The 15,646-nt window shown below is 59.2% G+C and overlaps 7 protein-coding genes across 7 annotated transcripts; 3 read left to right on the top strand and 4 right to left on the bottom strand.

The window, feature by feature from the left end:
• Positions 1–908: 908 nt before the first annotated feature.
• BDZ90DRAFT_267857 (hypothetical protein) lies at positions 909–1,624 on the top strand (the record flags this gene model as incomplete). Its single annotated transcript, XM_025508714.1, has 4 exons — positions 909–1,067; positions 1,130–1,339; positions 1,408–1,421; positions 1,493–1,624. Exons 1-4 carry the CDS (start codon positions 968–970, stop codon positions 1,622–1,624), a joined length of 456 nt encoding a protein of 151 aa, XP_025360074.1. The 5' UTR covers positions 909–967.
• Positions 1,625–1,666: 42 nt separating this feature from the next.
• Positions 1,667–2,141, bottom strand: BDZ90DRAFT_233918 (hypothetical protein). The gene has a single exon (XM_025506819.1). It carries the CDS (start codon positions 2,090–2,092, stop codon positions 1,694–1,696), a length of 399 nt encoding a protein of 132 aa, XP_025360075.1. The 5' UTR covers positions 2,093–2,141; the 3' UTR covers positions 1,667–1,693.
• Positions 2,142–2,427: 286 nt separating this feature from the next.
• Positions 2,428–5,428, bottom strand: BDZ90DRAFT_233919 (hypothetical protein). The gene has a single exon (XM_025506820.1). It carries the CDS (start codon positions 5,401–5,403, stop codon positions 2,509–2,511), a length of 2,895 nt encoding a protein of 964 aa, XP_025360076.1. The 5' UTR covers positions 5,404–5,428; the 3' UTR covers positions 2,428–2,508.
• A 264-nt stretch (positions 5,429–5,692) lies between these two features.
• On the top strand, positions 5,693–7,714 carry BDZ90DRAFT_214348 (S-adenosyl-L-methionine-dependent methyltransferase; the record flags this gene model as incomplete). Its single annotated transcript, XM_025504190.1, has 2 exons — positions 5,693–6,050; positions 6,126–7,714. Coding segments are annotated over 2 exons (1,947 nt in total), but the record flags the coding sequence as incomplete, so codon positions are not given.
• On the bottom strand, positions 7,572–9,602 carry BDZ90DRAFT_255146 (Adenylosuccinate lyase). The gene is made up of 3 exons (XM_025507842.1): positions 9,209–9,602; positions 8,962–9,137; positions 7,572–8,891 (listed from the first exon to the last, which is right to left on the bottom strand). Exons 1-3 carry the CDS (start codon positions 9,563–9,565, stop codon positions 7,964–7,966), a joined length of 1,461 nt encoding a protein of 486 aa, XP_025360078.1. The 5' UTR covers positions 9,566–9,602; the 3' UTR covers positions 7,572–7,963.
• Positions 9,603–9,712: 110 nt separating this feature from the next.
• On the top strand, positions 9,713–10,642 carry BDZ90DRAFT_66347 (snare-like protein). Its single transcript, XM_025509760.1, has 2 exons — positions 9,713–9,942; positions 10,019–10,642. The coding sequence occupies exons 1-2, from the start codon at positions 9,767–9,769 to the stop codon at positions 10,608–10,610; spliced, it is 768 nt and encodes a 255-aa protein (XP_025360079.1). The 5' UTR covers positions 9,713–9,766; the 3' UTR covers positions 10,611–10,642.
• A 32-nt stretch (positions 10,643–10,674) lies between these two features.
• Positions 10,675–15,627, bottom strand: BDZ90DRAFT_223349 (hypothetical protein; the record flags this gene model as incomplete). Its single annotated transcript, XM_025504574.1, has 2 exons — positions 10,675–12,981; positions 13,051–15,627. The coding sequence occupies 2 exons, from the start codon at positions 15,625–15,627 to the stop codon at positions 10,675–10,677; spliced, it is 4,884 nt and encodes a 1,627-aa protein (XP_025360080.1).
• Between the last annotated feature and the right edge of the window lie 19 nt (positions 15,628–15,646).

Raw genomic sequence — 15,646 nt, forward strand, 5'->3', positions numbered from 1 at the left:
CCCGGCCGTACTTGTCGAGCGCCAGCCTTCGCAGTGCCTCATCGCCACAGCCCGTTCTAGTCATCAGTCATGCCCTCATCGCACTCAAGTGGCGATCGCAGGCCGTTTTGCCGCCGTGAGCGGCCCGCAACCTTGCTCCGCCCAACGACGGCATTCACTCGGCAATGTGCGGCTCATTCCCCGCCGCATCTGGCCTGAGCCCGTACCATTCACGGCGGCGGCGCACCGTACGGCCCGACCCGCTTGACAGCAGGCCCGCATTCAAGGAGGCGACGTTAAGTAGCTCGGTGGGTCCCTCGGGTTTGACGCATCTTTCGTGAATTGCTCCATCTTCCTCTTGCTCACGCTCCATCTTCGCGGGTGGCACGACAGTCACCACGGCTGGTTAGTTTGCGCCTCAAAGCGCCTGTTTATCACAAACGCGAAGTGAATGAGACCACGCCGCGCAACCTTTCCTCTCTCGCGCAGCAATGCTTCACGTCACTCAACATCGTCAGCGTGCTCGCAATGACCATGGTCCGTGGGCTCCTCTTTCGAAGATCAGTATTGCTACGTGGGGAAGCACGGCGAATTCTGGTCCTTCCGCGTCTGAGCAGAAAGAGCGCGAAATCGAAGAGGCCCACATTTGGTGCACGCTCACGCTTGAGCAAAGTCATTGTTTGATACCGTCCCCAGATACGACTTCCTTTCTCACCGATGAAATGAAATTCAGGCAGCAGGCCAGAGCAGGGTCAAAGGCTGGTGATTAGACGAAGGTTAGCAGACGGCTATGAAGAGGCGATCCTACAATCCACTGCCGTCGCGGTCACGTTCGCTGCTCAGATCACCTGTATCTGGTGCCTCGTCGCTATCTTTGCCAACGTCCTTCTCTCATCGTCGCACCTGCCTTCGCTGAACTCCCTCTTCACCAACGCACGCACACTTAAGCACCCTCTCTTACAGTATTGTACAGGAGATACCGATTGCCATGTTCGCCAGCGTCAAGCTGATGAGCGTGCTGCTCGTCGGTCTCGCCCTCCGGGTGACCTCTGCCCCACCTCCAGAGCGTCCTCAAAGCCGCTGGCTCGGTGAGTGTCCGTCCACCTCCAGCACACGACGATTTCCTCTGACAGCACCCACTCCATGCCAGGATACTGTTGGACCCACGATTACAAATGCGGCGGCATCAAGGTGAAAGCGATCGACGGCCCCTACCCGGGCAATATACAGGTCAGGGACTGTCTCAGCATTGCACCCCGTTATGATCTCATTGCGGCATGCCTAGATCCACGCTGCGTCAAGCGCTGCGTGCCTGTAGACACCAAGGCGGATGTCTGTCTGGAAGGCGCTGCCCTGTACCGTGAGTCAGGCTGTCAGCAGGTCCCACAGTGGTTCAGTGCTCACATCGCCCTTGCTGCTTCTTTACAGGCTGCCTCAAGTTCGTGAGTACCACCGGCTCAAATATGTCGCTGACGTTCACAGGTTCTCACACCTACTCATCGCGCATGCACAGGTCAAGCCCTACGCCGCTGCTACTGCTCGCGATGGGCATTTCAATGTCACCACCGTTGACGCTCGAGCTTCGGACGATGTCGAAGGCCGAGCTGTGGAGTATGGTCATATGTTCATTGAGCAGGACGGATGAATGACCGGCAGCGGCTGGCCCGTGACAGCGTCAACACTTGTGCTCTATCTCAACTACATCACATGAATTCTACTCGATGCTGTTGGTCGCGTTGTCTTTCGGAATGCAGTATGTGAAGAAATCGCCGCCAGGTGCCGGAGCGTAGCATTGGCTCTTTGTCACGTTGATGCAGAGCTTGCAGTTGTGTTCAGCGCAGATCTCGCCAAAAGACACGGCCGATCGAAACGAGTGACAGCTGACAAGGATATTCGTGACACCACTGGGGCCAACTTCGATGGAGTGGGGGTCCGCTCCACACTTGCGGTCGTAATAACAAGTGCCAACGAACCTGCCAGTCGGCTCGCCCTTGGCCTGCACTACAGTCAAGATCGTCAGGAGGATGCCAATGGCGACGAAGAGCTTAGTGTATAGCTGCGGCGTGCGAAGGAGAGGGTTTTCAAAGCAAGCTTGCAGGGAAGAGTAGTGCATCGTCAGCATACTCACCATGTTGAAAAGTTCGTGAATGGAGGCAAAGCGAGTGAGCATGGTGAAGGAGGTGAAAAGATACAACGACGGCAATCGAGCGCTGACGAGCAGCTGCGCGCCCTTTGACCCAGACGATCATGAGGGACGGCAAGCCAGAGCTGCGCCGGCGCTTAATGACATGGCCAAATACAGCGTTTCGGCTTTGCGAGCCGTCTTGCTTTCATCAGGTGGCTGCGCTTTGCTGCGAGCGGTCTGTCGGCTTCATACCTCCGCGTGTTCGCTCGTCAAGAGCGGCCCGATACCAAGCACGATCATCACACCTGCTCTTCGGCTCGCTCCGGTAAGGTCGTGGTATTGTGATCAGATAGCGTGAACAGCTCTTTGCAGTCGTGACAGAATGCTGCTCCTCTACAGATGGCTCATCCAAACATCGCCCCTCCACCTCCCATCCTTCCCTTGCTCATCCCCACCCCGAGTCCAAACCTGCTCCCCGCTCCTCGCGCAGCAATGCTTCCTCCGCCCTTGACGGGCGAGAGGACGAGAGGGATCTCCAAGTTTGGGTTGAGGAGATTCTCACCATCGTCGTCACCTCCTGGTCGCGAAGAGGAAGGGCCGTTGCTGCCGCCTGACGAGGAAGTGGCGCCCGAGCCGGGTCCAAGGAGGCGACGTTTCTTCTTGACCGCGGGCGGAGCAACCACTGCTGGGGCTGGGGCCTTCTTTGCTGCTGGGGCTGCGATCTTGCTGGTCGTCTTGCTCGTTGTCGGTACCGCGGCCCTTTTTTTCGTCGGAGCCACATCCACACTATCGTCCTCTTCTTCCTCGTCTTCGTCTGACTCGGCGGCCATCACAGGAGAGGAGGACACCTTCTGCTGAAGCGGCTTCTTTACCGCTGCAGCTACCTTGGACGGGGCAATGCGTGTCGCACTGGGCTTTGGAGGAGGAGGGGCAGCTCCCTTTCTCACTGGCGCAGGCGCAGCGTGCGCAGGGGCGGCGCGCTTTTTTGCCGGCTTGGCGACCTCCTCTTCTTCATCTTCTTCCTCATCGCTCACCTCAGCATAGACGGAGCGGGCCGGAGCGGCAGCTTTGCCTGCCGGTCGCTTGGTAGCTGCCACAGAGGGCATCGGCCGGATCGTCTCCTTAACCGCGGGCGAGGCTGAGACGGCCTTGGTGGGTGGTGCTCGTCGTGCGGTAGTGCTGCTTGCACCAGGCATGGGGCGAATCGTCTCCTTGATAGCGGGTGAAGCGGCCGGAGAGCGCGCTGCGGTGAGGCGAGACGAAGCCGTTGATGATATTGCAGCCGCCTTGACCGGGGCCGGCTTGCTGCGAACAGGTGACGGCTCGGCCAGCTCGTCTCCGTCGTCGAATTCGCTTGGCGCACCTCGCGGGGGCGAGGAGGTAGGGGCGATATCGCTCGCCAGTTGAAGGTGGCTGCGACTTGCCGCATTGGTCGAGCTGATCTTGGAGCGACTGCTGCTGGGGAGGGCGGGGGACTTGCTTGCACTCATCGGCACCGCTGCCCTCCTAGCCGTGCTGCTCGTCAAACTCGGCCTCGGTCGCACAGCCGCCGCCGCCGTCGTCTTGGCAGCTCCGTCGGCCTGCAGCCTCTTGACCTTCTCACCCCGCCTCTTTGCCCTCTCCTCCCTCTCCTCCCACTCCTCCTTCTTGCTCCTCTCCTGCGCCAGCTCCGCTTGCAGCAACAACGCCTCGATCCTGACTTGGGTGTGGCGCTCCTCAGCCGCCAAGTGTTGCAGTACCACATCGTCGCGCGAAAGCTTGAGTTCGTAAAACTGCGTCTTGAGGTGGTCGTATTTGCTGCGCAGTGCTTCAAGGGCGGTGGTGTCCGCGGAAACGGCAGGGACGGAGGCAGCGACGGCCAAATCTGACTGGAGCTGGACGATCTGGTCCTGCGAAGAGCGAACTTCTGATCGGGCTGCTCTGAGCTCGGCTTCGAGGGTGGCGCAGCGAGCATGCCAGTCAATGGGCGTTGAGATGGATGGGCGGGGCTGCGTGACGATAGCAGCCGGGTCAGATGGCGGCGCATCATCCTGGGTAGATGCTGGGACGGCCTGCTCGGGTTTGACCTCAAATGAAGGCTGGGCCGCTGAGGGAGAAGCGTCGACTGAATGCAGCTTTGCACGTCCCGATGCTGCCTCGGATGAGCTGAGTGTGTGTGCTGGCTCTTCACGGCACACGACTGGCTCTCGAAGCAGGACAGCCTTTGGTGTAGGCGGAGCAACCTCTTCCTCTTGTCGTCTTCTGTCTTCCTCCTGCCTTCTACGTTCCTCCTGCCTTCTACGCTCCTCCTCGCCTCTACGCTCCTGCTCCCTCGCTCTCTCTTCTTGCTCTATTCGCTCGCGCTCCTCCTCTTCCTCCCTCTGCATCTGCTCTTGCGCCTGCTGAATCGCCAAGCTCTTCCTGGCGACGACGACCTCTTCTTCTCGCATGGCAGCCTTCCTTGCGTCCAAGAACGGGTTCGCCCCCGCTTGCTCTTGCTCCATTGCTGCGAGGAGGCGACGCTCAAATTCGTCGTTTGCTGCTGTTGTGGCGGGAGACGGTGGAACGATAGGCTTCTTTACCGAGGGGGCAGCGCTGCGCTCTGAGGACTTGAAAGGGGAGGAAGAGGTGGATGCCTTGAGACTTGCGCTAGCTGGCTTGGGCGTGCTGATCGGGATCCGTGATGGCGACGTGGTACGCGATTGGGAGAGAGAGTTTGAAGTTGACAGGTGGTTGGTAGGAGCGGCGGCAATGGGCGTAGCATCGACATCTACGACGGCGCTGCGTGACGGCGTAGAATGACCTACTGTCTGGTTGTGACGCTGAATTTTGGCCTCCCTCACAGCTCGGGGCGTTTCGTTCCCGACCTCGTCGCGCTTTCTTTGCAGGCCATTGAGCGAGGTGCGCGGGCCCTGAGCAGCGGTTACGCTGTTGTTGACGTCGCCGCCAAGCACGACGTTACGTCCCGTCTTTGCAGCTCGATTGGCTGCCGTGTCGTATAGCGTGCCTGGGCGTGAGGGACTCGGTCGGGGAAGAGAGGCGCTGATGGCACTGGCATTGGACGATGATGTTGTTGATGCGACGTTGGCGGCGTTGGCGGCGTTGGCGGCGTTGGCGGCGCTGGTGGATGTCATGAATCTCTCATTGTGATCCCTCCGTGATGAGCCGAGCGACTCGAGTGGTTCCCAAACGTATTGTTGAGCCTTAGACGCTGTAATTGCTGCTGGCGGCGGCGTGGTCTGGGCGGGAGTGGATGGCGTTGGCGTAATGCGTTGCTGCTGTGAAGCATCACGCTTAGGTGGTGTCCTCTCGATGAGCATGATGGAGGAGTGGATGTGCGTATATGCGGCGTCAAGATTGCTCAGTTGTGTGTTGCTCTCGCGCCTCTCGCGTTGTATGCAAGCCAAGGCTGGTCCGGATCTCAGTCGCGCTTGGATTCGCGTCACGTGATGCGGGGCAGGTCGTGTGGATGGCGGTGGCGGCGGGGTGACGATGATCCGATGCAGCGATGCGACGCAGCTGCTGCGATTGAGCAGCAATCAATCATTCCTATCCCCTCGACTGCATATATCCATCTCATCCACCTCATCCATGGACTTCTTCAACGCCTCTGGCGCTGGCGCTCAACAGAAAAAGAAGAAGAAGTCCTCCAACGCATCTAGCAGCGTCGTAGTCTCGACGGTCAAGCGAGTTGCGCCGCCCCCATCATCCAGGCCACTAGCTACTACGCAGCCTTCTCGCCCAAAAGGCGCTGGCGCCACCAATGCTCTCCCACCACAAGTGCGCGCTCGCATAGAGGCGGCTCGAGAAGCTGAACGACAGAAGCACAACGACGCACAAGCTCAAGCCAAGGCTGCCTCTCGAGCATCGAGTAACGCTAGCAGCTCGCGATCCTCTTCAGCCAAGGCCTCAACCAAGAAGAAGGCAGCCCTCGACGACTTCATCGACTCGGATGAGGAGGACATTGGTGCCTCAAAGAAGCGCCGTAGCAAGAAGCGTGCAGCTAGCTCGCCAGAATCAGACGACTTGTTCGGCGATGCAGGCTCGTCGAATGGCAGCTCCTCGTCAAAGGCTACTCGAAAGACGTCTTCCAAAGCAGCTACACCGAACTCGCGCAGAGGCACGCCTTCATCGTCGTCGACACAGACCGCATACACGTACCTGGGCAGGTCAGGTGTGGTCCAGCCTTACCTCGTTCCGCGCCCCCCCCTGCGCCATCTGGAGGACCAGGCCGCTCCACCCTCGCCCCTCACCATCATCTCCTCCGCCTCCCTCGTCACTTCGTCCATGACTAAACGACCTCGCGGTTGGGGCCCTTTCTTCAAGGATCTCCCATACGACACCGCCGATGGCCCTCCACGCTGCACTTTGCAGTATCCCGGCTCCAATGCAAGCGAAGAGTTCATCCTAATGGTGCCTCGCGACTCAGACGAGTACGACCCCATCTCTGACCTCTTGAGATCAGTCTACGTCACCGTCAAGTACTATCTGGATGGCACGCAGCGCGCAATGTTTGGCGAGCTCGACGAGCTTGAGATGAGCAGCGCTGCGGGACACATTTGGGCGGGGCCCATCGCCGCACCAGGACAGACAGGATTGGCTGTACCGCCGATGTCTCCCTCGTCTGGCCCTTCGACACCCATCAGCTCGTCGCCACCTCGAGCATCGCAGGATGGCGCACCTGCCTCGTCATCCAATGACGTGGGCGCAATCTCCATTCTGCGCTCCCTCACCAAGTCGCGCAATCGTCGCTCGGGTACCCTATTCCTCGCCACAGTCCAGCGCTATAACGAGCTGCTCCTCACCCTTCGCTCTAGCGGCGCCCTCCGCACCAAAATCCACTCCCACATCACCGCACAGGGCATACCGGAGGACATCTACCTTCGCATCCAAGACCAAGCCTACGCTCGCACGGTAGCGCCGCGCGTGGATGAGCTGGCTGGGTATCGCTCCTTCTCAGACAATGTGTACGGAGAGCTGACGCCCAAGTTTATGAGCGAAATCTCCCAGCTGTGCGGGCTTGCACCGGGCAAGAAGGTGTTGGACCTGGGCTGTGGAGTGGGTAATCTGGTGGTGCAGGCTGCCATGCAGTGCGGGTGTAGCAGTCTCGGGATAGAGGCTATGCCTGTTCCTGCTCAGCTGGGTGTAGAGCAGTTGCACGAGGCGAGACGAAGATGGGAGGGCTGCTGGGAGTTGGGCGACTTTGTGCCAGGGAACAACCAAATGACGACGCCCGCACAGGAAGCTACAACGGACGCAACCTCCTCGCCTCCCATGGCTCGCGTCTGGCAAGGTGACTTCCTCGAAGACCTCACCCTTCGCTCCCACCTCTCCTCCGCGGACCTCCTCATCGTCAACAACTACGCCTTCACCCCTCCCCTCAATCAGTCGCTCAGCCTTCTCTTCCTAGACCTCAAAGACGGGGCGCAAATCGTCTCTCTCAAGCCCTTCGTCCCGGCCGACTTCAGATTGAACGAACGCACGCTGGGTAGTAGTAGTGCGATTCTGCGCGTGGAAGAGCGCGATTATGGGCGCGGCATGGTCAGTTGGACTGAGAGGGGAGGCAAGTACTACATCGCCACAGTCGACAGGACGGCGCTGCGCTCCTTCCTCGAAGGGGGCGGAGGAGCAGGGTACGTGGCTTCGCCTGGAGGTAGAAAGAGGAGAAGGGACCTCGCTGCGGAATGAGCAGGGGCGATAGTGGTCCGACAATCTGTGCGCATTCTGCTCTTCGCAGCTCGATGACGCACGCCCCCTCCCTGCCTTGCTAGATCTCCTGCGACGCTCTATTGACTTCCTTTATTGCCTGTTTGCTCTACACCTCGCGAATACCACTCTCTCACTCCCACCTAGTGCTACAAATTCTGCTCGGCCACACGCCTAAACAGCCAGCTCCGCCTTCTTGACGTCCTTCAACGCCTCCGCGTACGGCTGCAGTGCTGGCCTCACCCATTCCTCGACAAAGTCATCCACCTGCTCTGGCGCCCTTCCCACGAAGGTCGTTGGGTCCAACAGCTCGTCCAGCTTAGCATGTACAGGCGCAAAGTACTCTGACTTTCTGATGCGCTCAATCAAGTCATTGTCCCCGCCTTCCTCCTTGACGACCTTTGCTGCCTGGTGGGAGAGCACACGAATCTCCTCGTGGCACACCTGCCTGTCCCCACCTGCGCGAACCATGGCCATGATGACGTTTTCCGTCGCCATGAAGGGGAGCTCGGCGGCAATACGGCGATTGATGATGGCGGGGTACACGACGAGGCCTTCCGTGATGTTCTGCAGAGTTGTGAGAATGACGTCCGTCGTCAAGAATGCCTCGGGCAGCGTCAGGCGGCGATTCGCTGAGTCGTCGAGCGTACGCTCCATCCATTGGCTGCCAGCAGTCTCACGTGCCGAGTTGGCCATATTGCCCAGCCACCTCGCGAGACCGCAGACACGCTCTGAGCGCATGGGATTGCGCTTGTATGCCATGGCGGACGAACCGATCTGGTCCTTCTCAAAGGGCTCTTCGACCTCTTTCAGGTGACAGAGCAGGCGGATGTCTGTCGCCATCTTGAGTGCCGAGGTGCTGAAGGAGACGAGAGCGTTGAGAGCGTCGACGTCGATTTTGCGAGAGTACGTCTGGCCGGTTACTGGGTAGGCATAGCCGAAACCGCAGAGCTGAGTCACGCGCTTGTCGAGGGCCTTGACTTTGGCATGATCACCGTCGAAGAGGGACAGGAATGAGGCTTGCGTGCCCGTGGTACCCTTGACTCCGCGGAAGCCGAGGTCGTTGCGGGCTCGCTCGAGGTTGCGGAGGTCCCAAAGCAGTCTGTGCGAAGTCGGCACCGTAGATGAGTATATGCAGTCTCAGCACGAATTTGATGGCTCACGCGACTCACTCTTGGATCCAGAGACAAGCACGCTTGCCTACCGTCGTTAGCTGAGCGGGCTGCATGTGCGTGAAGCCGAGGGTTGGCTGAGCGCGATGTTGTTCAGCGAAGGCGGCGAGACGGGAGATGGTGACTGCGAGCTTGGGGATGACGAGGTCGAAGGCGCGCTTGAGGAAGATGAGGTCCTGCGGCGAGAAGCGTGATGAAAATGTCAGTCCTTCTGTTGCACTGTGGTTGTCCGTCATCGTCCACGCACGGCATTATCGGTGACGTAGCATGAAGTAGCTCCCAGGTGAATGAAAGGGGCAGCCGTCGGGCACATGGTACCGAACACGTGCACATGAGCCATGACATCGTGCCTGCGTTTCTTCTCCTCTTCGGCAGCCATCTTCATCTGCTCGTCGTCCAGCTCCAGGTTTGCCTTCATCTCCTCGATGGCAGCATCTGGAATCGGGAGGCCGAGCTCCTTCTCAGCGATTGCGAGGTTGAGCCAGAGGGTACGCCAAGTTCCGAAGCGGGTCGCGTTGGAGAAGAGAGAGGACATTTCCTTGGAGGCATACCTCCCGGAGAGGGGAGATTGCCATGATTGCCAGGAGGGAGCGGGGGCGGACATGCTGGGAATGAGGTCGTGGCTCGTGAGAAGGAAGGAGTCACAGGACGGAAGGCGGCGCCAAGCAAGTCGAGTGGGCCAATCTAACTTTGCAATCTCAAACCACGTGGCGCGACCCCGGACTGACACGCGCCCAGTGGGAAGTGCGTCTGTGCGCTGCGCTGCTTCTCAACCCAACACCATCAACCACATCCTCTGCGCCAGATGGTTCTCTCAACACAGATCGTCCGCCTGTCTGACAAGCTGCCTCTCGCTCAGTCAGTAGATGATGACCCTTCAGATCGAGAGCTCAAAGAAGTCCCCGTGAAAGAGGTCATCAAGCGACTGACGGCAACGAGCGAGAATCGATGCAGTATCGAGAGTGGCAAGTTCATGGTACAGTGCGTGGCCGGCTTCGAGGAGACGCAATGTATCCTCTTCATGGCTCATCATCCTTGACCTTTCACTCGCGCACAGCTATCTGCTCTACCCGCCACCACCGCAGCCGACGCCCTCAACATGCGTCTACCTGACCGTATCCCAAAAGTCGTACCCTCGCAAGCTGGCATTCGCCTTCCTCGATGAGCTGGCAAAGGAATTTGACCAGTCATACGGCTCGCAAGTAGCACAGCGCAACCTCAGACCATACGCTTTCGTTGCCTTTGGTGAGCAGGCCAGCCTCCCCTGCCTCATCGCCCGCATGTACGCTGACGTCCTCCGCTCTCGCGCAGACTCCTTCATGTCCAAATCCAAGCGAGTCTACGCAGATGCCCGCTCAGCAGAGACAGTCGCCGCTGCCAATCCACCTACAACCTCATCCAACCTCGACCAGCTCAACAGCGACTTGCAAGACGTAACCCGCATCATGACAAAGAACATGGAAGACCTCCTCTGGCGTGGCGACTCCTTGGATCAGATGAGCCAGATGAGCTCGAGCTTGCGAGACGAGAGTATGAAGTACAGGAAGGCGGCGAGGAGGATCAATTTGGAGGCAATGCTCAGGCAGTATGCGCCTGTGGGGGCCATTGGCTTCTTGTTTCTGTTCATTATCTGGATCAAGTTCTTTTGATGGTAGCCGGAGCACGAGAGTAAATACCAGCGCAGTGCGCAGTCGTCTTCCATTCTACTCACTCTCACAGCTCGTCGTGCTGCCGTGGCTCTTGATCACCATCACCCTCGCCATGCTGTCTATGCACCCCAGGTCCCGCATCAGCTGCCTCGCGCGCTCCTTCCGCCACTCCCACCCTCCTCGCAAGCGCCTGCACCTCCTCATCCAACTCAGTCCACTCGGGAATCTGCCTCCTCGCCCTGTCCAGCTTAGCCTCGTGCGTCTTTGGGTTCGAGCACAGGTCAATCGTCTTGGCCTCATGCAACCAGTCGTGACTACACCACGTCTCGCACCACAGCCATCGCTGGTCGAGTGTATGCAGCGGCACGTTGAACATCAACGTCTGCGGCAGGTCTTGGTCAAGATTCGCCAGCGAACCAGCATCGGCGCTTAGTGCTTGGTACTGGCCTCTCAGCTTGTCGCCCGCAGCGACTTGGCGGAATCTATTGAGGTCGACGACGTAGAGCGCCGAGATGTGGTAAGGGCGGCCGCGCAGGAAGTCCTTCCAGAATCCGCGCTTCCAGAAGCGATATCCGTCCATGTCCTCCGAGTCATCGCCCATCGGCGGGAAGCCATAGGGCGCTCCTTTGAGATCGACGTCGAGCAGCTCCTTCATGTCGGCGCGCACCACCTGATCCGAGTCCACGAAGATGACCTTCTCCACATCGAGCGGGAAAAGCACATCGAGGAACAAGATCTTGTATCCCCAGATTGTGCGCTGCTTCTCCGTCTGAGCGCGCAACCAGTGAGGCCAGGCGTAGGTGACCAGCTCGTACTCGAAGTTGTAGGCCTGGGCCAGATGAGGGATAAAGGACTTGAAGGAGGGGGAGAGGAAGTTCTCGATGAACCAGAATTTGACAGGCAACGACTGCGTGTGTCGCAGCACCGACAGAATCATGATGTAGGTCATGCGCTCATAGAGGTGACCCGAGGCGACGGTGAAGATATGAATGCGGTCATGTTCCTTCGCAGGCGGCCGGGCGGTGACGACCGACTTGACGCTATCGGCCGCGCGGTGAAGCATCTTCGAGAGGCCAGAGGCGGCATTGCTCAAAGGTGCAGCAGCACCCTTCTCACCGTAGGGATCCTCGTCCTCATCGTCCTCGCCTTCAGCCTCGAGGTCGACGAGCAGCTCCTCCTTCTCCTTGCCCTCTCGCTTCACCACGCGCGGGTAGATCGTCAATCCATCCAAAGAGTCGAGAGTGATATCGTCGCCCGTCTCTTCCACACCCGGGCTATCCCAGCCGAGGTTCCCCACACTCCTCATCTCATACAGCTCCTCGCTCTTGCCGCCGGGACGAATCCTCAGCCTGTAGAGGCCTGGCCTTGCCCTGAACTGGAAATATGCCAAATTGGCCATCACGATCGTATCCAGCGTCTCGCTTCCATCCGGTGTCTGAAGCTCGAGCTGCAGACCACGAGGAATGGCGTTCTTGCTCTCCTTGCCGGCCTCGCGTGCATGTCCCTCGATGAGGAGATGCTTGAGCTCGTAGACGGCTAAGACGCCCTTGCGCCTCCCGTCCTCGGGCACATCACGCAGCCTGATGTTGTCCAAGTCGTACACGGCTTCTGACGCCATGGTGAGCCAAGCGGGCGGAGCGTCCAGCCCCATGGTGAGAACAGCGTCCTGCGGCATGTCCTGGAATGAGAGGGTAGCTGGCACCTCCTCGCCCGTTTTGGCATCAAAGCGCAGCCTGCTCGGCGCACTGTAGCGATAGAAGCGCTTGAGCGGCATCTCCTGCAGCTTTCTGACAGGATTCATGATGACCTGCAGATGAACGTCCGGCATCGTGGCCACGAGCTGGAAGAGACTCGACCACCTCTGCGCCGTCTCCGTAAGCGGATCTACAATGGCCTGAAAGCGTAGCTTTGCTTTGGCAGGGTCGCCAACTTCGAAGCGCGAGAATTCGACGCCAAGCCGGTCAAAGATATTGGTGCGCTGCACTGAAGGAGGGGAGAAGATGCCCTCTTGCGTCTCGTCGCGGTAGTATGTGACGGCGATGGCTGAGGAGACGATGGAGATCGAGTCGGCTAGGGCACTGCGGTTGAGCGAGGCGATCTTGTCTCCAGGCAAGAGAGTGTGTAGTGCGGCCACTACTGGGTCTATGCGCCTGGCGAGCTCATTTTTGACAAGAGAAGAGAGGTCGCTGCTGCTGATGCCGAGAGGGGAGAGGTGGGAGAGGAGGCGGCCATTGATCAGCAGGGCCGGGAAGGCAGTCGTGTCGAGACCAAGGGTGCTGAAGAAATTGTGGCTGCCATCCCAAAGCTGAGAGCCGTCAGTATTGGCGGGAACATTCCAGCCTGCAAGCTTAGCGTCGTTGAGAGTGCTGGGCTGAAACACGACCTGTCGCCTACCTTGGATGTGAGCGTCACCATCGCTTACTTGCGAGGGCATTTCGACCTCCTTGAGCACCTCGAGCAGCTCGCTCGGCGTGATTGCGTCAAGGGCGCCGCTCTGAGCGAGATGTGCAATGAAGCCAGACAGCGATACGCCTGGCGTCGCCAGCTTTGACTGACCAGCATCTACCGTGTGGATGAAGCCGAGTCTGAAAGCAGGCGCCTTCTCTCCGACCATCGTGCTCACCGCCTCGCGCAGCAGATGGACTCCTCCTTCGGTATCAAAGTCCGCTATGACCCACATGGTCGCGTTGACCTGACTATCCCCGGTGGGGTAGAGGAAGCTGGTCTTCGCAGGCGAGGCATCTGGCAGCGCCGCAAGCGCCTTTGCCAGATCCACTGCCCTCACCTTTGGACCTTTGGCCTGCCCCGTCGCCGCATCCACAGTTGGGAACACGAGCTCGGAACGCGACGCAAATGCGAGCGGCAGATCGTAGAACCAAGTGGAAACGTCGTCGTCGTCGGTCACCTCGTTGAAGTAGATGGGTCGCGCGATCTGCTGAAGCTGCATTGCTGCGACTTGGTGCAAGAGCTGAAAGAAGGAGCGCGGCTCAACGAGGGGAAAGTGCTGGCCATTGACAAGGACATGGCCGCGAGGCTCTTCGGCGATGGTGAGGCGGAGCCGACGTACGTAGGATTTGGTGACCTCCTCGCGTGATGAGGGGACTGAGGTCACCTCTTTTGCGAGGGAGGAGTGGTCTCCCGAGGGGTCGAGACGGGCGAGCAGCTTGGTGAACGTTTTCTGAGCTGTGCGGGCGTCAACTCTGCGACTCGGCGGGCCGCTCGCTGCGAGAGCGTGCAAGAATGTGACGCCGCCCTCGAGGCCGTGGTTCTCCCAGAGGTGCCAGTACAATCGGGCAACGACGGTCGAATCCGCCTCTTCTCCCTTCTCCAGCCCAGCAGGTACCAAGCCCCAGCGCACTGTAATGCGTTCGAGGAGCGGTGCGACGTGCTCAGCAAGGAAGGAGCAAGCTTTCCTATCTGCGAGATCGAGCGTGAGCACCACATTGAAGAGATTCTTGGCCGCCTGCGGGAACTGGCTAGGGTGCATGGGCCGAAGCAGGGAGCGCAAGGAGGACATCTGGCGCAGGTCGGCAAAGGCTTCGTCTTGCTCGATGTCGTTCCACCAGGTGATTGGGCTAGCAAAATTCGTCTCGTCTGCTGTAGCGCTTCGCTCGATGCGGTCGCTAGCGTCGAGGAAAACGACTTGCTCCGCTTCGGGCGTTTGCGGTCTTCCAACTGAGGGTTGCGAGAGAAGGTCGATCGCCTGGCTTGCGTTTAGACCGAGAGTCGAAGATGCAGCAAGGATGGAATCAACGAGCGCTCGCTCTTTGCGCAACACTTTGAGCAGCCCCAAGGGGACCTGCTCGTTTTTGGACAGTGGCTTGCCGTTCAACCATACGTCGCCCATCCCTGGTCTGATCTTGGTCATCTGCAAGGCATGCAGCTCATTGTCCAAGTCGATGGATGGCGTCACAGGTCCTCTTGCTAGACTAGGCGCGTGCAAGGGGAAGTCCTGCGTGAGTTGAGCAAAGGCGCGGAGAGGATCTTGCGAGTCGATAATGGTCTGTACGGCTTGAAGGCCCAGTCTGCTAATCTCGGCTTCTTCGAGGGGCTGGCTCATGTTGGTTGGCTTTCCATTGCCCAGAAGCTGATCGTCGAGCCATTGCCTGTCGCGCAGCTGGCTGTAAATGGAGTCGTCGACGCCGCCTTCACTCGCAGACAGGGAGGGCGCGTCGGCTGCGTGAGTAAGCTTGCGGTCATCGATCACCAGGTAGTCGACCTTCTTCAGGTCGAGAGCAGCACCGTAGCCTGCCAGGAATCCGCTAGTTGCGTTTGAAGTTGAATCTGGCCTCCATCGCAGGACGTATCTTAGCGGCTGCTCGCTGTATGCTGATGCTCGTCGAAAGAGAGTCGTGTGCAAGGAGTGAAAGTTGGGCGAGAGTGGGCGACCATATAGGACGGCGGTCGGTATTGCGCTAGCAGAAGGTTGTGATGGATGAACGTGGTCGAATGGGTAGGTAGCTACCTTGTCTTGCTGCCTCGCCTCTTCAGAGAGGACGACTTGTAGTTCCGTCTCGCTGCAAACGACGCGACCATACCAGTCGACCCAGCTCTCGCACTCGCCCGCAGCAAGGCCATTCTCCTGCACATGCTTTGCCCACCTCTCCTCAGCTCCCGTCGTCCTTGCCACCTGCCAGAATGCTGCGACCTTGGGCGACTGGCTGTGCAATGCCAAGGCCATTTCCCAGTTGTCTCTGCTCCCCCGTTCGCTGAGCACGCCCACGTCGTCGAGGGCCTTCTTGACGACATCGTAGACTTGTGCTGGTGGGGCCGTCGATTCTGGAGATTGAGATGGCTGGCTTACATGTGAGAGCAACGGCCAGAATGCGTCGCTGTCCTCATCGTATGCAGCCTCCAATGCCTCGAGGAGCAGGGGAGATGAATCCCAAGGCGACTGAAGGCGAACATTGACCGGCGGTGATGATGGCGAGCGATCAGCGGTCGCGCAGACGATGCTGATGAGCGACTGGGTCGCAGCAATGAGCAAGAATAAGCTGCATGGCCGCCAACTCGTCATAGCTTCCGGGGGTGTGGCA

Source organism: Jaminaea rosea, assembly GCF_003144245.1.
Source record: "Jaminaea rosea strain MCA 5214 unplaced genomic scaffold BDZ90scaffold_14, whole genome shotgun sequence".
In the NCBI taxonomy this organism is placed as follows: Eukaryota; Fungi; Basidiomycota; class Exobasidiomycetes; order Microstromatales; genus Jaminaea; species Jaminaea rosea.